Source organism: Sus scrofa, chromosome 13, assembly GCF_054392235.1.
Source record: "Sus scrofa isolate SSC_HxYL_T2T_F1_AM1 chromosome 13, Sscrofa_HxYL_maternal_Yorkshire_Landrace_v2.0, whole genome shotgun sequence".
Lineage (NCBI taxonomy): Eukaryota > Metazoa > Chordata > Mammalia > Artiodactyla > Suidae > Sus > Sus scrofa.
This window is the reverse complement of record NC_139395.1, coordinates 80132572-80154474: the sequence shown is the minus strand read 5'-3', so window position 1 is coordinate 80154474 and position 21903 is coordinate 80132572. Positions and strand designations below refer to the sequence as shown.

The following is a 21903-nucleotide window of genomic DNA, read 5'->3' as shown; positions in this document are numbered from 1 at the left end:
TCTTTCCCTAACCACATCCACCTGTTAAACTACCCTAATGGATGCTTTGCTCTATTCCTATCAACAGTATCCTCAGTCATAAACTGTTCTACAAACCAAATCCTATCAAATTCTGTCTCCTTTTAAGGAATGGTTTCTGAGGTCATTGTTTGGTATTTGTTCTGACGATAGAAGAGCACCTCTCAGCCTTCTTATTCCCTGGTTACCTCTTCCAAAATAGCTGGTCTACAGTCTGGTCTGTATCTACATTAAATCCAAGAACCTGCCCCAAAATGCCTTTCATCACAACCTCCACTGTCCTTGAGAGCACCCTGAGGCTTGAACTTCCCCAAGCTCTGTTGCAAATAAAGTCAGTTCCTTTGGGAAGAGATGAGCAGCTGTTTTATAGCTTCCTTCTTCCCCCTAGCAAAATCTCTGAGATAGAGCTCTGGAGCTGGGGGTGAGGACAGTGGCAAGCTTCTGAGTGACCTCCCCATTCTAGGAGCTGAGTGCTTTGTGGAGAGGAAGGCAGCAGCCTTACACTCTCAGCTTGCCTCTCCTCACATGGAACCAGCATGAGGTGGTCAAGGTGGTCAAGGCCCCAATATTCTCACTGGTACCATGCCCAAGGTAGAACTTCCATTGCCTGAGTGAGGGTTGGGTGGAAGGAGGAGCCCTTACCTCTCTACCATCCTCACTGGGGCCTTTAGCCTCAGCAACAGGTCGCTGGGAGCAGAAGGAGAAACACTGATGTCCTGCCCCTCCTGGCAAGAAATTCCTTCCACTGGAAGCTTGGTGGGAGAGGAGGCCCTATATTTGGGCTGCAGGAGTCTGAGGTGGAGTTTGCCTCCCTGAGCTTGGGGTGGGGGCACTGGTGGAGGGAGGGAGCAGTCTTGGTTCAAATCCCATAGACTGTCAGCTTTCTTAATTTTCTTGAATAGGTATTTTTTTTTTTTTTTTTGGTCTTTTGTCTTTTATCTTTTTAGGGCCACACCCCTGGCATGTGAAAATTCCCAGGCTAGGGGACGAATCAGAGCTGCAGCCCACTAGCCTAAGCCACAGCCACAGCAACACAGGATCCAGGCTGCCTCTGCAACCTACACCACAGCCCACGGCAACACCAGATCCTTAACCCACTGAGCAAGGCCAGGGATCGAACCCATGTCCTCATGGTCACTAGTTGGGTTCGTTAACTGCTGAGCCATGATGGGAACTCCCTGAGTAGATTTTCTTCATTTGTTTTTTACCTTTAGGACCATTTCCAGAGCCTTTCAGTGGTTGTTTGTTTGCTTGTTTTTTGCATTTTCCACAAGTTTTACTGAAAAGTGGGTTAGCAGATCCCCTCACAGTGTCAGGCCAGGTTTCCAGCTCTCCTTTCCTCCTAAATAAGATCAAAGTCTTAACACCAGCTGCTGCTATAGCCCGAGACAATGAAAGAATTCAAGGTCATGAGTGAACTGAGGAGAAAAGAAGGACCCTGTGGGCAGCCCCCAGGTCATTACTTTAGTTGCTGGGAAACTGAGCAGGAGAGAGAGCACAACCACCTTCCTACCCTTGATAAATGGGCCTAATAAAATTAGGATTCTTTCTTCAGAGACAGTATGTAAGGTGGGGTGGGTGGGGTGGGGGGCAGTTGAGAAAGTGTTGAGGAGAATGGAGCTGTCTGCTGCCCCATGACCTAAAAGTGTTCTTTGTGTGGCATCAGTAGAGGGGGCATTTCAGCTTCCTGTTGTGTGATGGGTAGAGAAAGATAACAAGTTCTGGACTTGCAAAGTGTCCAGCTTTGGGATTCTAAAATAAAAGCAAAGCTCCACTCTGTCTTTTCGTCTCACATCAGCCCTTGGACTATTGTAACAGCTGCTGAACTGCTGGCTCCAGCCTCTCCCCATCAGCCCTTCCCCAGCTCTGCAACTGTTGTGCTCCTGAGTGACTTTTCTAAAGTGTGACTCCAGCCAGGCTCCTACAAGGACAGTCTTCAACTCCCCTTTAGCTCAGGAACAGCCTCTCCATCTCTTTACTTGCTGTAGAGCCCGTAGAACACCTACCTGGCACAACTAGCTCTCCCGAAGCAGGGGTCAAATCGAATACCAGACATGCGGCGTGGTATATGTGTATGTTCATATTGACACTGTGTGGGCATAAGGACCCCATGGCAGGAGTAAACTTACCGTGCTTTAAAAACACCAAGAAGGCTCTGTTAGTGACACCTGGGACCAGGGCTTTGATCTCAGCTTATCACTCTCTACTTCTGTGACGTGTCCCCGTGTGACACATGATTTCAACTCAGCCTGTTTACTCGCCTGTAAAATGAGGATGGTGTGCATTTACTATTGTGAGGATATAACTTAATGTGGTAATGTAAGTAGGACCCTTAGCACACCGTAAGAGCTTAGTTTGTTTATGCAACTAACACATATGTATTGAGCTTCCTCGTCCCAGGGACCATTGTAAAGATGGGAAAATAAAACAAAATCCCTATCTAATGGGAATCACATCTTACTAGGAAAGATTAACAATAAACAAGTATGAAAAACCACACGTTGCTGTATGCGCACGCACACACGCACACACGTTCAGGTTGCAATAAGCGTTATGAAGAAGATTAAAGCAAAAGAAGATGATAGAGTGATGTGAGGTTGCGCTTTTGCAGTTAGTTAGAGGTTGCCAGTAAAGGTCTTGCTGAGGCATTATTTGAATGCAGACCTGAATGAAATGAGAAAACAGCACATAGTGTAAATATTTGTGGAATATGACTGAGTATGAATGTTTAGGAGGAAAGTATCCCAGGGGCAGGCAATAACACATGCAAAGGCCCTGTGGCATGAAAATGCTTTGCATGTTTTAAAAGTGTCAAGAAGGCTCTATAAATATTTATGCTGTAGTGTTCAGGGGTAAAGTACAAATGTCTGCACTTTAAAATTATTTTAAAAATTGGATGGATAGATAGATGTGTGGTAAAACTAGTATAGTAAAATGTTGATAGTAGAATATAGGAGGCAGGTGTATTTGTATTCACTAAAATTCTTTGAACTTTGTGTTTGAAAAATGTCATTTTGCAGTGTTGGAGGAGAAACATAAAGAAGGCTAGTGAGGCTGGAGAAGACAGAGGGAGGGAGAGCGTGATCAGAGACAAGGCCACCGGGGTCTTCAGAGCCCAGAGCATGCAGGGCCCCATAAGCCATGAGAAGACATTTGGGTTTTATTCTCAGCACAATGTGAAGCCTTGAGAGGGAGTGGAACAAGAAAGATTTGTGATCTAATTTATGATTTTAAAAGGTCGCCTGGCTGCTGTGGGGAGAAATGGCTCTACCAAGCAAGAATGAAAGCAAGGAGGCCAGGTAGAGGGAGAACAGTGGCCTGGACCAGAGGGCGGCAGTGGAGCTGGTGAGGCTGGTCAGATGCAGGAGACACTCTGAAGGAGCTGCTAATAGATTGGACATGCGATGCCCAAGATCAAGGCTTTGACCTGAGGGAATGGACCAATGGTGGTCTTGTTTCCTAAGATGGGGAAGGTGAGGGAATGCAGTAAGTTTGGAGAGGGGTGTGTGGGAGAATGCTAAGAGGAAGATTCACATGTTCTAATTTGGGTGTGATAAATCCAAACAATAGACTTCCTAATAAATGATAACTGTCATCACTGTTCATCCACACATGCTTACGTGGTGACATCTGCAAACATAGGCACTCTTTCTCCACTTGCAGCTCAGATCTGCTCCTCCTCTTTTTTCCCCCTTACATTTTCCACTTATTCTGGCTCCCAACTACTGCTGAGGACTTCTGGAGCCTCTGGAGATGGGAGAACCAGCCCTCTTCGCTCCTTTCCATATAGAAAACCTCTGTTTGGTCCATGGCCCCTTCAGCATTGTGGGAGGCAGACTCAGAGGAAGCCTCTGGGGTCAAAGCTGAGAGTACACAGCCCTCATGGCTCAGCTCCTGGTCTTACAAACCCTCTGGCCTTCCTGTCTCTGTAGCTAGGCAGACAAACAGCTTATGGGGCAGTGCTAACGTGTGGATGGCATGAAATTCAAAGAGGCAGCAGAGAGGATGGCCATCTCTCCATTTTACTGGGAAGGTGACTCTGAGTCAAGATTTGAGTTCATTTGCCCCATCTAACTAGGCTGTCGTTTTGCATCAACTGTGTCAGAATAGCACGTAAAGACATTTGTCAGGGAGTCAGCTGGGGAAAGCTGACTTAACTGTCTGAGGCCTGCTCCCTGCAGAAAGTTGTCCTGGGCACTGAGGACTGGGTCCATCCAAAGGCCACTACATCTCACAGGGGCACTGGCACTGTCTTCTTGAGCCAGCTGTTTACAGAGAGGAGTCCTAATGTGTATGTGTGTGTGTTGGCGGGGCAGGGAAGAGGTCGGATTAACAGGGAGAGATGATTTCCATGCTGCCTGTGGTCCTTAGAAGTCATCAGCTCTGGTAGCAACAACTAACTCAGATAAAGCTAACTATGTGCCAGGTGTTATTAAAGCACTTCCTGTTCAGTTACTCATTTAATCCGCATAAAAGCCCTAATAAGGCAGGTACTATTACTATCATTCCCATTTTATAGATGAGGAAACTGAGACTTAGAAAGGAGAACTAAGTTGTTCAAGGTCACACAGATAAAAAGTGGCAAAGCCAAGTATCCCTGGGCTTTACTCCATGATGGCCAGGTGGCTGGCTGCATGGACGGAATTAGGATAATCCATGTGGACTGGAACAGAGATTGTCCCACAGATGCTCAGCATCTGTGTTTGATTAGAATTTAATATATCTAGCTTATCTAAGTGTATGTGTGTGTGTATATATATATATATATATATATATATATATATATATCCAAATATATATCATTTTAAACATCTCTGTGCTTGCTTTAAAAATACAAATACCTTAACACTTACACAAAATTCATTTTCTACCAGTCATGGGCACCTTTTAGGATACAAGCTGTAACACAGGTTCAATAAATCATAAGCATAACCGTCTTGCTCCCCCAAAAGTCTCCTCCCCAAACATTCCTAGCAGTAGGGTCTTGAGCAAACTACCTCAACACTCTGCAGCTCTGATTTCTTGTCTAGACCCTCCTTATAAGCTAAACCCATTGGCAATTCTCGGCAAAATCCCAAGAGCCACTGTCACCTGAATGTGACAACGTAATATGTTGTATGTCTGTGCTTTGCTGAGTGCTTTCATCCGTTCTCTCTCCCTTTTAATGTATTCAAGTCCAGTATCTTTCTTTTCATTGAGGTATAATTGATATATAATGCTTTTAGTGTCAGATACACAGCATTATGAATCAGTGTATGTGTGTATTTGTTAAATGATCACACAGTTAAGTCTGGTTAACATCCATCACCGTGCATAGTTACATTTTTTTTTCTTGTGGTAAGAATTTTTAAGACCTTCTCTCTTAGTAAGTTTCGAAATACAATATGGTATTATTAGCTATAGTCACCACACTGTGCATTACATCCCAGGACTTATTTCTCGTATAACTAGAAGTTCGTATTTTTTGACCCCCCTCTCCCATTTTATCCACCCTGCATCTCTGGTAGCCACCAGTCTGTTCTCTGTATCTATGAATTCAGTTTGTTTTTTACTTTAGCTTCCACATATAGGAGAGATCATACAGTATTTGTCTTCTGTCTGACTTATTTTATTTAGCATAGTGCCTTCGAGATCCATTTATGTTGTTGCAAGTGGCAGGATTTCTTTATTTATGGCTGAATAATTTTCCATTGTTGTATACATAAATCTTCTTTATCCATTCTTTTGTTGATGGACATTTAGGTTGTTTCCACTTCTTGGCTATTGTAAATAATGCTGCAGTGAATATGGGGGTACAGAGATCATTTCAAGTTAGTGTTTTCATTTCCTGTGGATAAATACCCAGAAGTGAAATAGCTGGATCACATGGTAGTATTTTTTAAAAATTTTTTAGGAAACTTCCACACTGTTTTCCATAGCGGCTGCATCAATTTACATCTGCACCAATGGTACACAAGTGTTCCCTTTTCCCACACCCTTGCCGACACTTGTTATTTCTTGTCTTTCTGATAATAGCCATTCTAAGAGTTATGAAGTGCTATCTCCTTGTGGTTTTGATTTGCATTTTCCTGATGATTAATGATGTTGAGTAGCTTTTCATGTACCTGTTGGCCACTTGCATGTGTTCTTTCATGCATCATCTTTTGATCCTCCTAAAGAAAATTGAGATGTACAGAAGTTAAGTAACCTACCTGAGGTCACACAAACAAGAGGTAACAGAGCTGGGCAGCAGGAGTGTCTCAAGGGCAAGAGCCATATTCTCATTGTTTAACCCAGGTAGGCCTGTCACTGACCAGAGACGAGAGTAAAGGTTTGATGGATAAATGTGTGGTGCAAAGAAATATGCATGAGCTATAGCCTCAATTACAATTCTCCCTCCCCCAGAATCAAGTTCATGGATGAGCATGTTAAGTTAGCTCAGGCTTCCATAATAGAATACCACAGTTTGGGTGGCTTAAACAATAGAAATCTATTTCTTCACATTTCAGGAGTCCAAGGTTGGCTTCTGCTGAAGGCTTTCTTCCTGGGTTGTAGACAGCTGCCTTCTCAACGTGCCCTCACATGGCCTTTCCACTGGCGTGTGCATAGTAAAAGAGACCTCTGATGTCACTTCCTCTTCCCAGAGGACCACCAGTTCTATCTCATTAGGGCCCCACCTTTATGACCTTGTTTAATCTTAATTATCTCCTAAACACCTCAGTTCCAAATCCCATCCCAATGGGGGTCAGGGCTGCAACATATGGATTTGAGGGGAGGCAGAATTCAGTCTATAACAAGGAGCTCTGAAAACTCCTGGGAACTGTGAAAAACTGTGTCTAACATTTTGCATGGATGGGAATCCACATGCAACATTTGTTTGACCTCCCAAAAGGTAAGAACCACTGACAGTGTTATGAGTGAGCAAGGAGGAGAAAGGTTCATGGCAAAATGGAAACAGAGCTGGTATAAAGGGATGGAAGAAAATAAAATTCTTATGCTCTTGTTTTAATACATATTAAAAAGTGGAGTAGAAGAGGGGCAATGGAAAGTAAGGATATGGCGTGTCAGCCTCACTTTCCATTTTGGGACGTTAGATGGCCTGCCTGAGGTCACAGCATGGGGAGAGTGGATCTAAGCCTAGAACCTGGCGTCTGGAGCCCCAGCCCACGCTGTTTTCACCAGGCTCGGTGTCTCTGCTGCCCATAGAAGCCAGGGCCATTTGAGCAGGGCTTCTGGACTGCCCTTCTGGGACCTCATGGATGCTTTTCCTCTTGCTTTCCTTCCAGAAGTGGAGCAGATCGAGGCCATTGCCAAGTTTGACTATGTGGGACGGTCCCCACGTGAGCTGTCCTTCAAGAAGGGGGCCTCGCTGCTACTGTACCACCGTGCCTCCGAGGACTGGTGGGAGGGTCGTCACAATGGCGTGGATGGGCTCATCCCACATCAGTACATAGTTGTACAGGACATGTAAGTGGGGGTTGGGACCTTCTCTGAAGAACACCATAATTGATTAGTGGTGTCTGCAATGGGCAATAGGCATGGAAACTGAACTACTGGATCGTATGCCAGTGATTTGCTCTCCCCTATATGACACACTTGATCTTCTGCAAGAATGGATTATGTTTAACCGCCTTTTGAATAGTGATCCACACAGCAAATCAGCAAATTGCTCATCCTTCAGAGTACACAGAGACAGTGATTGATGCCCTTAGCGCACCATCCTGACCCACCTGACAGCCTCCAGGGCATTTGTCACCCACTGCAGTTCTCATTGTCTAGTGGATCTTGCCATATACTCCACCCTCCTGGGCCTTCCCTGTAGCCAGTGGCCCTCCCACTGCCCTCTTAACTGCCCACCATTCTCTATCTCTGAGGTGGCTCTCTCAGGGGATAGGTGGAAACAGGCAACCCCTCATTTCCAGATAACATGGTACTATATTTTGAAAAATAATTTTAGGTATTAAAAAAAAAAAAAAAAACCAGAGTTCCCACCATGGCTCAGTGGTAACAAACCCGACCCATATCCACAAGGATGCGGGTTTGATCCCTGGCCTCACTCAGTGGATTAAGGATCCAGTGTTGCTGTGAAGCTGTATTGTAGGTCGCAGATGTGGTTCAGATCCTGTGTTGCTGTGGCTGTGTGTAGGCCAGTGGCTACAGCTTGGATTCAACCCCTAGCCTGTGAACTTACAAATGCTCTGGGTGTGGCCCTAAAAAAAGACCAAAAAAAAAAAAAAAAAGCCCCCCCATCCCACATACCTAGCCCCACCATCAGGCCCACAAAAAAGTGCACCTTCCATTCTTTGAAAGCCTTTGAAAGTTCCTGCACATACTCCCTCCCAGCGCCAGTCAGGGTCAGGTGGAACTGATTTATCAAGGAAGCAGCCACCAAGCTGAGCCTCAAGGGGAAGGGCCAGAGGCATAGGTTTTGATGCAGAGGGGGATGGTCTGAGCCAGATAAAAGTCCAGGGCTGGGCAAACAACAAAAGGATCCAAGGCAGCATTCTGCCTCTGAGACAGGGGCAGGTCACTGGAAGGGAGAGGGCATGGGGGTAGGTGGACAGGGCACCCCAACAAGCTCTCGCCTCCTAACACCCCGTCCAAAGCCCCGGGTCTAGGGAGGGATGGAGGCCCCTTCCTGCGCCCTCGCTGAGTGCGAAACTGCTGCCAGGAGCCACTTGAGAGTCAGCGCCCAGGGCTCAGCCTGCAGGCTCCCTCTCCATTCCTCCAACACTCCCCCCCACGCTGAGCTGGTCCCAGCCCAGAGTTGCAGGGGGAGAAGAGCCTGGAGAGGGAGGAGAAGGCGGGCGGGGGCGGTACCACCCTGCTCGGCTCTCCCACTGGAGAAGCTCTGGGAAGGCAAGAGTGGGAAGCAGCTCGGTCAGGCATCAGCGAACCTCGAGGTGAGTGTTGATCCAGCTCCTCAGGGCTCAGCACATGCTGCTTCTCTGGAGCGACTCCCAATTCACGTCTGTCCTCCTCCCCAGGGACGACGCCTTCTCAGACAGCCTGAGTCAAAAGGCCGACAGCGAGGCCAGCAGCGGACCACTGCTGGACGACAAGGCCTCCTCCAAAAACGACCTCCAGTCCCCCACGGAGCACATCTCAGATTACGGCTTTGGGGGGGTGATGGGCCGGTAGGAAATGTGGATTCACTCTCTCCTGCTAGTGCAGTGCCTGTACTTGTCTGGTTTGGGAGAAGCGAAGGCACAGGAGGGGAGAGGGAGGTCGTGGCCCCTGGTTCCCCACAATGTGACATTGGGCACACCTGCTGGGCTGGCTGGAACTGGCCTAAGAATGGCAGGTATAAACCTATCTGCTTAGCACTGGGGGTGGAGGAGGAAGAAGAAAGTCATACATTGGCAACCAACGCCTTTTATCTAAAATAATAACAAATGGGAGAGAGAGAGTTACAAATTGGCAAGTATTTTTCCTCTCTCTCCAGTTCTTACACCTCCTCCCCACTTTCTGTTGAAGACTTAAGTTGTTATATTTAAGGATGTAAAGCTCACTTACTCCCTGAAGTGCGCTGCATAAACAGAAGTCTCCCGCCCACTTGCGTTGGGAGAAATTGAAACTCGGCTCCACCTACATACTTGGTGGGAGCAGCGTTTGACAATTTCTTCACTCCTGCCTGTGGGCAGGGCTGTGTCCCATGACCTTTGTGCCAGGTAAGGAACTGTTGCTGCTCAGTGTATAGGTGAAGTCCAAAGCGTGTGGGTTTTAAAAAAACAAAAACAAAAACAAACAACAACAACAAAAAAAAAACACAGTAAAGAAAAGAGAAAAAAGAAAATCTGGCAGTTTCACACTTTCTTCTTAATCACATCCTCCAAATGTCATATTCTCTGTTTTCTTGGTGAAGGTCATGGGATCAGCCCACACTAGGGGTGCTTGTAGATAGAGCAGGAAGAATCGGATGCACCAGGGAGGTACTTCAGCAAAAGTCCTAGTGCCTCCCTTCAGCCCATTTGGCTCAGTTCACGGTGCTGTGATGGGTGATAGAATTGGGCGAATGGAAGGTCGGGGTAGGTAGATGACAGAGTTGTGGCCCCTTGATCTCTAGGGGGGCCTTGTTGCCTCCTGCCTCAGTCTCCCTCTCCCTCTGTCCTCCCTCACCTACCTTCTTGTTCTTTCTTCCCCACTACTCTTCCTCTCCAGCACTTCTGCTTTGGTCCTGTTGGGCTGGCTGAAGGCGGTGCTTAGCTTGGCTGGTGGCATTAGGGTCTAAAGAGCTGCTGACCACCCTGAGCTTGGTCCCTGTCACAGTCCATCCCCTCACTCTGCCCCTCATCCCCACCCCATCCCACTTCCAGCCTTCCCTCCCCTCACCAGTGCCCTCGGGTCCTTTGCGACCTCCATAGGATGTAGCAAAATCTCCTGTGGAACCTCTTCAGAGTGTGTTCCCATCCAGTGAACCTCCCTCCAACATGGGCAAGGAATGTTATGCCCATGTAACAGATTAATAAAGTGGGTCTGAAAGAGGTCACTGGAAAGTCTGTGACAGAGGAGAGACAAGGACTTGCCCTCCTGATAGATGCTCTAGGCCCCTTTTCACTCCACCACAGCCTCCCTGAGAGGTGAAAGGTATCCAGATGCATGAAATGCAAGGTTTACTCTTAATGACTAGTTCTCCAAGATCTGGAGAAGCCTCACACAAACAGCCCTCTGGGGAGATGGGGGAGGGTGATGATACTGGACTGTGTTCAGTTCCCAGGGAGGCTCCTCCTGTGCTTGCAGGGAGCTGGTAACTTTTTGGTACAGTCAGGCCTCAATGCCTCAGACCAGTTACAAGCCCTTTGGAATCATGGAAATGCCTAAATCGCTTAAGAACATATCATGAGCCCAACTAAGCATCACCAAAGCGTTCCCAGGTCACAATCCTCCCTGCCCTGACTGACTGCCCTTCACTGTGTAATTAGCACACCGCTGGCAGCTGCTTGGAAGCAGAATGCCCTGATTCCTTCATGTGTGCAACCTGCCAGCCCTGAGTTAGGGGCTCAGACGGTGCCTTTACTGCAGAATCTCAGAGTCTGGCTGAATGAGGCTTTACTGTACCGCTGTGTAGACTAGTGTGTCACATGTGGCCTGGGGGGTGGCTGACCCACCATGACACTGGCCAGGGTTGACCTCTGCCCCATGCCCTGCCCCCTGGCTCCTTTGCAGAGTGCGGTTACGATCTGACGGAGCGGCCATCCCCAGGCGCCGAAGTGGGGGTGACACACACAGCCCGCCCCGGGGCCTGGGACCCAGCATAGACACGCCACCCCGGGCCGCCGCCTGCCCCAGCAGCCCCCACAAAATCCCCCTCACCCGGGGCCGGATCGAGAGCCCCGAGAAGCGGAGGATGGCAACGTTCGGAAGTGCTGGCAGCATCAACTACCCTGACAAGAAGGCGCTCTCTGAAGGGCACTCCGTGCGGTCGACGTGCGGCTCCACCAGGCACAGCAGCCTGGGGGACCACAAGTCCCTGGAGGCCGAGGCCCTGGCAGAAGTAAGGGCCTGTGGAAAGGCAGACTGTCCCAGCTGACACCCCTAGAGGGGAGGGGTGGGTACCTGCAGACTGGGGAGTCACTTGGCCCTTCATGCCAGGCTGAGGCTGAGCCAGGACACAAATAGTGAGCTGGTCTCCCTGTGGGAGCAGAGGCTGGATGGGTGCAGCCCCTGGCTGGGGCTCCTGTAAAGACCAAAGGCCTAAGTCTCCAGGTCTGGAGGGGGATTCCCAGATGAGGGGGATGTGGTAGTGGCGGGGGTCTCCACAAGACAGAAAGATTGTGTTACTCGTTTTTTTCATTCATTCATTCATTCATCTATTAACAAATCCTGATTGAGCATCTGTTGTGTGACAATCACTGACTGGCACTGAGACTATAATAATGATCTAAAATGGACCCAGGCCCTGCCCACATGGAGCTTGTGGTTTAGAGAAGAGAGAGTTGCCAACTAGTAACACACACAGCCGGGAAATGGCAGCTAAGTCAGGAACCTTAAAGGAGTGGGACCTGTGTTTTGAGTCTAAAATGCAGGGGTTGCTCTGAGACAGGGAGAGATGTCCTCCCAGAGGACAGCACCGAGTTGCAGAAGGTAGGCAGGACTAAACAGCTTAGAATGTTGTGTTTTTTTAAACAATTTTTAAAAATTTGGATGAGAAACCTGTGTGGTTTTTACACTTGCCAAACAAACCAAAGTTGTTTAAGAAATGGTTATGCAACAGTTTGCTTAAATTGTTTAATAATTTGCATAACAGCTTTCATGTGTTTTGACCATTCTATCAAGTTCAAAAGTTTCCCTATTTTTTCTGTCTGGAATTTGGTTGGGTGCCCCTTGAGTACCCCTTCCCAGTGTCTTCTCCCACTGAAAAGAGACAATCAGAACCTTCCAGGCTGTGAGAATTCTGTTACAAAGAGCAGCACTGAGTCCCTGTTCACAAGGGGGAAGGAAAGTTGTAGCTTGGAGGTTGTGTTCTAGAGGAGGCAAGGGAGGGTTCTAAGGGGATGCCAACACAGAAAGAACTCATCCCTTCAGGATCTAGCTTGGCCCCATGTCCTGATGCCCTCTCCCTGGGGATCACACCTTGGCATGGGTCCACCAGAAGAGCTAAGCAGCCTGCTGGTCCCTCCATTTCTGAAGGCCATCCTCTTGGAAAGCATCACCCTAGCGTCCACTATCACCTGGAAGCTCTACCGAGGGCCACGATAGGGAGAGGATGAGCTGAGGCCAGGTTCACAGCCCTTTACATAGAGAATCAAATGCTGTCTGGGCCAGGATTTCCAGTGTGGTTCCCACAGCAGACTAGTTGCATGGGGTGTTAATGGAGGAAAAATAGGTCAAGAAGGTTTGGGGAATGCTGGTCTGACGAAGTTGCACGGCTTGTCTGCAACAAGGGTTATTAAACATGTTGATGTGCATTGCGAATCTTCAAGAAAGAGAGCAAGGCACCCATTTCCCAGACTTCTTTGACCTTTAGTCACAGAGCATTTTGTGAGACTGGCCTAAAGAATACAGTTGGGGGGCGCTGCCCATGTTTTCCATTTGCAGGCATTTGAGAGCTGCTTTCATGGACAGGGGGAAATAGCAAAGCATTGGAAGCCATATGTAAATAGCCAAGGGAACACTGGACGACCTCCAGCCCATTCTGCGTTGGCTCTGATGAGCACTTTGCAGGCTACAGAGGGGAGCTGTGGCATGGAGAATCCGAGTAGTAGGTGTAGTGACCTGAAATTCTCTGGTCTCAAAATGTCTTTTAGGAGTTACATTTGAACCCAGTTAAAGAGGCAGTTTGGGGATCTTGCAACACTGCCATCCAAGGCGGGAAGATCTCCTGTGGGAGGAGGTGAAAAGTGATCACTATCCCCTGCTGTCCGTCCTCCCCCAGTGCCTCTCTGCGCCTCCACTCTGGACATCACGGCATTACCTTTCAAGCTAATGCAAGGCTCACGCCTAAGCAACTCAGCTGCTCTTTCTCTGAGCTCTCTGTCTTTCTGGCTCACACTCTGCGAGGGTAGAGTGGTGGTGGTGCGGATGGTGGTGGAGGGGCGAAAATTATATTGTGTTTATTAGTTTTGCCTTTTAGCTCACTCTGGAATAGAGCAGACAGAGAGTTGTGATGTCAACAGGGGACTTAATTTAAGCAGACTGGGGCTTGTGAGTGGGCTTCATCAGTGTGGGGTTGGGATGCAGCAGAGGTGGGGAGAGGGCTGTCTTCTCTCCCATCATGCAGACCCCCGCCCCCATCCTTGTGGATAAAGGCACAAACAGCGCCTTCTTAAAGTAGACAGTCTTATGGACAAAGGATAAAATGTCATGGGGAAGCTTACATGCTAGTATTAGCCATCATGTAATTATCAGTAGTCTGTCCACAAAGCAAGGAAACGATAGGCTGGGACTCTGCCCAAGGCCAGATTAGAGCCTGTACTGGGGGCCCATGTGGTAGGAATTGCCCCAGGACAAGGGAGGAGAGAAAGTCACAGAAGACCTGGGAAGGGGTCAATCAGGACTCTTCCAGGCTCCTGCCCAAGCTCAGTCTGAACCTGACTTTCAGGTTTTCCAAATTTGCCCCAGGGCGGAAAAGCAGGTTTGTCTCAGTAGTCGTCCTTGAGCCTGAGGCTGTGCCAGTGTCTTCCAGGAGCAGTGTGAAGCACTGTCCCCTCGGTGGCTCAGTTGGGTCTGAGCAGCTCTCCTGCCTCTGTGACAGCATCCCTGAGAAACCCTGGCTGAAGGGAATTTGAGAACCTGCATCCAGCAGTTCAGGAAGCTCATCGCATCCACTGTCCATCCCACCTTCATAGCCCACAGTGGGCTTTCAGCACTTGGACCACGAGCGACGGAGACTCGTCCAAGGTTGTCCAGCAGCAGTGGCAAAGGAGTCTTTTCCCTCCCAAACCCAGGCTCTGCGTCCTGGCCCCAGCTCCTGGCTCAAGGCCCTGGCCAGCTCCAGTGCCCCTCCTGGAATGCTGAGCCCGAGGCCAGCATGGCCACCCCTCTGGATTCTTGTTGCTTTTTAAATTTTCCATTTAAAAAAAAAAAATTTCCAATTACAATACAGAGAAGAAAGTAACAGTCCCATTATCCTGAGGTGAGCATAGTGAACATTCTGATATATAACCTCCAAGGAATTTTCCTATGTGGCAAGGATATATATATATATGTCTGTGCATGTATTAAATAATATATTAAATAATAATAAAGGCATCAACTCTGGAGCCAGACATCTATGCTGCTAACTAGCTGTGTGACCTTGGGCAAGTTACTTAGTTATGCTCATTTCCTTGTGTGAAATGAGCATAACGGTAGTTCCTACCAGGTAAGTGTGAGGATTAAATGAATTATTAGGGGAAAGGTCATGACTTGGTGCTTGGTATTAGCTAGTATTGTCATTGTTGTTGTCATTATTTTCGAGTGCTTACTTTGTGCCAGCTGCCATGCCAAGCTTTTCGGAGGGACCATATCATTTATACACGCATCACCCCCCTGAGGCCAGTATTACACTTGCCTGTAATGGACAAATGAGAATTCTGAGGCTCAGAGAGGTAAGGTGACTCGCCCAAGCATAGCAAGGAAGTGGCAGAGACAGGATTTGAACCATCCACTAAGTCTGCTTCCTGTTCTGGCCATACCCATATTCATTTTCCCTCACATTTGTTAGACACCCTGGGATTGCCTCTGCATCCCAGCCCTGAGGCCTGTGGGGAAGCCCCCCTATGAAGCCCACAGGCTGGTTAGCAGCTGGGGAAGGACTGGACCCCAGGCCCCTAGACTCTCTTCTAACTAGCGCCCTCTCTGTCCCCAGGACATCGAGAAGACCATGAGCACGGCTCTGCACGAATTACGGGAACTGGAGAGGCAGAACACGGTCAAGCAGGCCCCAGATGTGGTGCTGGACACCCTGGAGCCCCTGAAGAACCCACCAGGCCCCATCAGCTCGGAGCCCGCCAGCCCCCTGCACACCATCGTCATCCGTGACCCTGACGCTGCCATGCGCCGCAGCAGCAGCTCCTCCACTGAGATGATGACCACCTTCAAGCCAGCCCTGTCTGCCCGCCTGGCCGGTGCCCAACTGCGCCCTCCCCCCATGCGGCCTGTGCGGCCCGTGGTCCAGCATCGGTCCAGCAGCAGCAGCAGCTCAGGCGTGGGCAGCCCGGCCGTGACGCCCACAGAAAAGATGTTCCCCAGCAGCTCAGCTGACAAGTCAGGCACCATGTGACCTGCCGGGAGGAGCAGCACCGCCCAGCCTGCTGTGGCCACCTGGGCCAAGGGTGGCCTCTGTGACACCCACATCCTCCCAGTGCTCCTGGCCTCACTGGGCAGGGACCAGAAGGTCCTCCTGGGAGCAGGTCTGTGCGGGGCTGAGACCCGGGCCCGAGCTGCAGCTCACCTGCGTTGCGTGATTCCACAGCCCCTGTGTGAACACAGTGCCAGAGCAGTGCAGGAGCGGTCCAGCCAGAGCGTCTCCTGAGACTGTGGCAGAGGTTAAATGGCTTGGCCCGAATATCATCACTGGAAAAGTATTCTCTCGACATTCTCTCTACATACATACGCACGTGTACATATATGTGTGTATACACGTGTGTATGTATGTGTCTGTAGGTGTGTGTATATATATATTTATGCACCTGTATACATATACTAGATCTGGACACACATACTAAATGTATATAGGATCTCCTTTTTCTTTTTACGAAACTTAGATTTACCTCAGACCCATGCCACCAAACATCTCCCGCTGAGTTATTTGGTGGGATTTGCAGGGACTTTTCTGGGAGAATTCAAAGGCCCACAGTAACTGCGAGTGAAGCAATATACCACTAACCTGCAGAAAAACAAAAAACAAGACCAGTCTCCCACTGTCTCTAGAAGTCGTGGCCTTCCAGAACAGTCTGCCCCTAAAGGAAGGGTGGGGCAGGCGGTACCCCAGGTAGGCTGCTCCCAAAGGTGGGGAACCCTCCACAGAGCCCCTCCCTTTCCACCCCAGAAACCCTGCCTTTCCACCTGGAGGCCAAGGCCATCTGCACCCCAAAGGCACGGAGGACGTTGGCGAGAAGAGCCCTGACCACGGCGTCCTTTGTTCGTTCGTAGAAGAGGGGATGGTGAGAGCCTGAGCCCCATCGTAGCACAGTATTATGTGTGGTTGGGAGAAAGGAAAGTAAAAACCAAACGCAGTGGTGTGGAACACTTCAAAACCTAGAAACGCTGTAGGAATAAACCTGTGGTAACTATTGAGGTTTAACTTATACCACCTTCAAAATATTTAATTTTTTTCTTTGCCTCTTCCTACTAATTATACTGTGTCAGATTTGGAACTAAACAGGCAAGGAGGCTTCACGTCCCATCGCTTTAATTTGAAATCAGGCCGTGATACACTCTGGCTGGTGGCCTCTTGCATGAAGCTCACAGGCCCAAGTGCCCAGTTCAGACCAGGGCTGGGGAGGGAGTCCCTGGCACTTGCCATCCCCGAGAACACTCTGCTCCGGTGGAGTTTATGCAATGAAATAGCTTTCTTCTCCCCCTTCCCCTCCCTTCGCCCACCTCCGGCAGAACATTTAATGTAACTGAAACCAGGGGGATAGAATTGGGGGGCATGTCACTCACCTCGTAGAGCCTTGGTTTCCTCTTCCATAAAATGAAATGAGTGAAGACAGAATGTAAGCCAGCAAGCCATGCAAACTAGGAAGCACTGTGCCAACATGACTACCCTTTTCATGGTCACCAGTAAGGTAAAACCATCCAGCACCTTCCTTTTGAAATCTAATGGCATTTGAGAAGGGGGCAGTGGAATTTTCCTGCCAGCTTCATGAAGAGCCACAAAACACAGTCCTCCGGATATATCACCTGTTGATGCTTGCAATTCCATCATTCCCATTTCAGCCCATCTGATTAAGTGTCACCCCCTCCTCTGTTCCTCCATAAAAAGGTAAACAGACCGCAGAGGGAGGCACCTGTGAAGCCACATTCCCTGGGTGTGTAGGGAGGTTGAGTCATGCTGCCTTGTCTGAAGGAATGGCCTTGAGAGCACACAGTGGAGCGAAGAATTAAGAAAGGGCACTGGGGCTCCTGTTGTGGCTCAGTGCGTTAAGGACCGAGTGTTATCTCTGTGAGGATGTGGGTTAGATCCCTGGTCTTGCTCAGTGGGTTAAGGATCCAGCATTGCTGCAAGCTGTGGTGTGGCTCACGGATGCGGCTTGAACCCTGTGTTGTTATGGCTGTGGCTGTGGCCGGCAACTGCACCTCCTATTCGACCCCTAGCCCGGGAACTTCCATATGCCACAGGTGCAACTGTAAAAATAAGAAAAGGGGGAGCGGGGCACAAAAAAAGAATGCTAGGGAGAGGCCAGTAATGAACCTGACTTTCCTTCTTGTGCTTAAAACGCCTGGAAATGAAGGAGCCTCAGCTAGGAGCCCTCTGCCCTTGAGCACATAGAGATATCCCCATTTTACAACTTAGGAAAAGAAACAAGGCCTTGGGATGGCTGTGACTGGTCCAGGATTTAATAGATGGCTGAGAGTGGGGCTGGGTCCAGCCCCTAAGGTCGTTTATTTGCAAGGATGCTGTGATGTGCAGGCAGGATACAAGACTCCTCATTTCCACCCCAGAGATACTCCCAGACCGTAAATGCAGGAGCCTCCTGTGTGAAATGTCACATCCTCTGCCGTAACTACCAGATGAAAAGAGAACATGTGAGTTTTCAAATCTGTTGCCTGATATACATAACACCAGTCACATCATGGGGATTTTCCTCTGATTTGACTAATGTCACCTTTTTCCTTATTGTAAATAGGCCTGCCTCTCACCACATTACCTGAAGGCAGAGCCTTAGCTGTTTTCTTAAAGCACCTATTTTTCCATTGGGAAACGGCTGATGAGTTCACATTTAGGGAAGCTCACACCCCAGTCATCCAGCCCCAAATCTGAGCCTTGACGCAGAACCAAATGGAAAAACACTCCCCCGCCACCTCCCCCATCTGGTGCCCTGCATGTCTCAGGCCCCCTCCACATGCATCTAGGCCCGCCCACGGTCATGGTCACAAGCATTGGCATTCTCTTCCTGACTCCTGCCTGTGTTAGTTCACTATATATTGCTGTATTTGCTTACATGCTGGAAAGTAACTGTTAAAATGTGAAACTGTAATTTTTAAAAAGGCTACAACTAAATTATAGCCAATGCCACTCACCAAATCTTTGCACCTAGTAGATAGATCAATGTAAAAAACAAATACCAGAAACCTAACTGTACAGTGAGTGTGGGGGAAATGTAGTAACCTAGTTAGTAGTCCTCAATATAACCAATTGTATGAGGAGAAGTGGTGTTTACCTACTTGTCCATCACCATTCCTGAAAGCTGTACTGATCAGTTCATTGATAACGGGCAATTTTTATTTTTATTTTTATTTTTTGCTTCACAGAATGATTTCTTAACCTTCAATTTACCCTGAGGTCAAGCCTTTTGTCTTTATGTGTAATTGGTGTTCAGTCTACTTTAGAAATGAGCCAGCAAGATGTTCATTTAAAACTGACCAAAGACAATTCGTTCCTGGTCTAGTTTCCTGGGCCTGGGGCCCAGCCTCCAGCCGCCAAGGACCTTTCTTGGATAAAATTAAGAACAAGCCACACTCCTTACCCCACTTCCCCTCTCTCCCTTTAGTCCTTTTTCCTCTTAAAGAGCTGCTCTGAGCTGTGGGATTCTGTGAAAAAAATTCTTGCCTTTCCTTGTTTTCAGTGCTAACGATTTCTCACCTTGAAGCGCCTTTTGAACCCCGGACGGAGCGCACGCACAGCTGGAGGGAATTGTCAGCTTGGGAATTAGACTGGGGAGTCTCTTCTCTGAGGTCCCCGGGGCCCAGGGACAGGAGAGACACGTATTCCCAAGGGAGGAAAGGTTCCTGTGAACAGATCTGAGTGCGAAGAGACGCGGGGAAGTGGAGCTGTTCCCTCTGCTGCCCGCCGAACCAGCAGTTCAGCATCCGCCTTATAAACGCTCCAGAGCCGGGTGATGGTGCCCAGGGGGGCAGCCAGCGCGGGGCAGGGCCTCGCGTGGGGCTGGCTTCTCCGTCGGAGGCCCTCGGAGCGCCTGGTCGGGGTGTTTCTCTCTTGTTCGGGAAGCACGAAGGCAGAGGACTTCCTGGGACCTGGTGGTGACTTAGCGCTGAGCGCGCGCACACGGCCAACAGAAAACCACGCGGACTCATGTAATGGTTCTTCCAGTCTCTCTCTTCCTAACTTTTCACACATTCAGACGGTTCCACACTAGAGCAAACGCCTCATCCTCCTGAGAAACCCAGAAAGAGAAAAGGCTGGCTCCCAGCTGTGTCGGGGGCCCTGCTGGGCCCTGGGAGGGGGGTCGGGGAGGAAAAGGGCAGGGCAGGGTGAGCCAGGTGCTGTAAGATGATTTTCTGCTGTGCAGAGCTAATGCTGACGTTTCCTGTCAACCGCCCCGGTTCTCTGGGGCCCCGCTCCTCTGAGCAGCGTGTAGAGAATTCCCCACAAACCCAGTGCTGCCGGGGAGCTGGGAGAAGGGACTTGGCTGTCAGGTCGGAGGCCTCCTGGCCAGCGACCGGCTGTCCCATCCTCTGGGACCGGCCGAATGGCCCGCGCTGCCCCTTGCTGACACCTCCTTTCTGGGTTAACTGCCCCAGGCCAACGACAGCCTTGAACCAGAACAGCCAGAGTGCACTTTGCTTTCCTCAGATGGAAGGAGTTTCTGGCCAGAGTCTCTGCCCAGGTTCTAGTTCCCGGCAGTGTGACTGTTTACATGGTTTGGCATTCGGTTTGGTTCTGATTGCTTCAGAGTGGCTGGTCTATTTCATTTTCTTTGGTTTCCTTCCTCCCCAAACTGTGTCAGGAAAAACAAATTGAAACCACCCTAGGAAATTGCTGGTTGCCTGTCCCCATGTGACGAGATGTGTTGCCCTTTCCCAGACATCCTTTCTCTACCTTACACCCCAGCGCCCGTCCTGTAGCGTCTGGCTGGATCCTCTGTCGCGTGTTCTGATGGTGCCTGCTGGTTTGACGTGGAGCTATCCTGTGAAATAAAACAGCTTAACTTTTCTCAAACGTGCTCCGGTGGCTTTTTGGAAAGGGGAGGTGGCCTGTCGGGGATGGGGAGGTCCTGGAGGAGGGGAGTGTTCCTACCCTCCATCCACAGTCTGTGTGCTTCCCCCAGGAAGCATCTCTGAAATGTCCTTTAGCTCAGATCCAACAGGATGAAGGCCAAGGTTCCAAGGAGGAGCATGTCCACGACGAGCTAAATGAAGGAGGTAAGTGGGGGGTGCCCGCTGGTAAAGCAAGAACTGGGTCTGTCATGGCAAAGGCAAGGGAAAGGGGAGCCATCATCTTCAGAGATCACCTTCGGGAGAGTGCTCATCCAAGGCCACAGGATACCAATTTCCAATGTGACGGCATATGAACCATTTTAGCACCTGTTGTCTACATTTTAGCACCTGTTGTCACATAATACAGTCCCTAGGAATTTTTCTGTATGCGTGCGTATGTGTGTGTGTGATGTGTTCGTTGACACATATTTCTGTCCTAGGCACTAGATGAAGCCCTTTACATGCATTTTCTCATCAAATTCTCAAAATGGCTATTAAAGGTAAGTACCTTTTTCAAACCTCATTCTGCAGAGAAGTAAGCTGAGGCTCTGAGAGGCTAAGTGGCTTGCCAAGGTTAAGCTAGGAAGAGAAGGAGTCAGAATCTGAGCCCATCCATATATCCCCCATCTTACCCCACAAGGGGCTTATTTGCTTTCTAATGTGGAGATCAATGGCCTATGCACGGAGCCAATGCACAGACCTTCTTTAGAGGCAGCTGACAGAGTCCTGTAATCTATGGGACAAGAGTTTCCTTCTTCACATGCCTGTTCTTTTAACTGAACATAGACCAGTTCTCCTAGGTCTTTGATGCCCTGATAAATAGCTTGGCCCTTTCTGCTTTCTTTCATGCTGTTGAGAAATGCATACATCAGGATTCAGAGACCCAACTCAGACTGTCTGAAATGAAAAGGAATAATTCTGCCCCATCTGAACAAAAAGGAAAATGAGATTCAGGCAGGACTGAATCTAGGTGTTCCAACAATGTCACAAGCTTCTGTCCCTCCACCCCTAGCTTTGCTCTCCTTCATGTCGTCTACATTCCTAGGCTGGCTCTTTCCACATGACAGCAAAAGTGACACAAAGGGATTCCAAGCTTACATCCTAGCTCTTAACTACACATGTAGAAAAAAAAAAGGTGTATCTGTTTCCCAATAGATGAGTAAAAGTCTCAGATTTTCTCTGGCCTAGCTTAAGTCACAGGTTTACCATGGGCCAATCACTGAGCTAGAGGCTGGGGTCAGCCTTGCCTGAACACTTGGTGGGAAGTAAGATAAGAGTGGCTCCCCCACAGGAAGAGATGGATTCTATCTGTGACTGAGA

The 21903-nt window shown here is 49.0% G+C and overlaps 1 protein-coding gene across 50 annotated transcripts in view; it reads left to right on the top strand.

The window, feature by feature from the left end:
- The window catches only part of SRGAP3 (SLIT-ROBO Rho GTPase activating protein 3), a 393430-nt gene extending 372885 nt beyond the window's left edge, over positions 1–20545 (top strand). For 37 of the 50 annotated variants that reach the window (XM_084989345.1, XM_084989331.1, XM_084989353.1 and 34 more), the window contains 4 exons: positions 7284–7464; positions 8985–9134; positions 11164–11491; positions 15287–20545. In XM_084989345.1, coding sequence (XP_084845471.1) covers positions 7284–7464; positions 8985–9134; positions 11164–11491; positions 15287–15700 — 1073 coding nt within the window. In that variant the 3' untranslated portion in view covers positions 15701–20545. Of the gene's footprint in view, positions 1–7283; positions 7465–8984; positions 9135–11163; positions 11492–13244; positions 14525–15286 lie in introns of those variants that run through there. The other 13 variants (XM_084989362.1, XM_084989355.1, XM_084989354.1 and 10 more) reach the window with 2 other exon arrangements.
- Positions 20546–21903: the final 1358 nt, after the last annotated feature.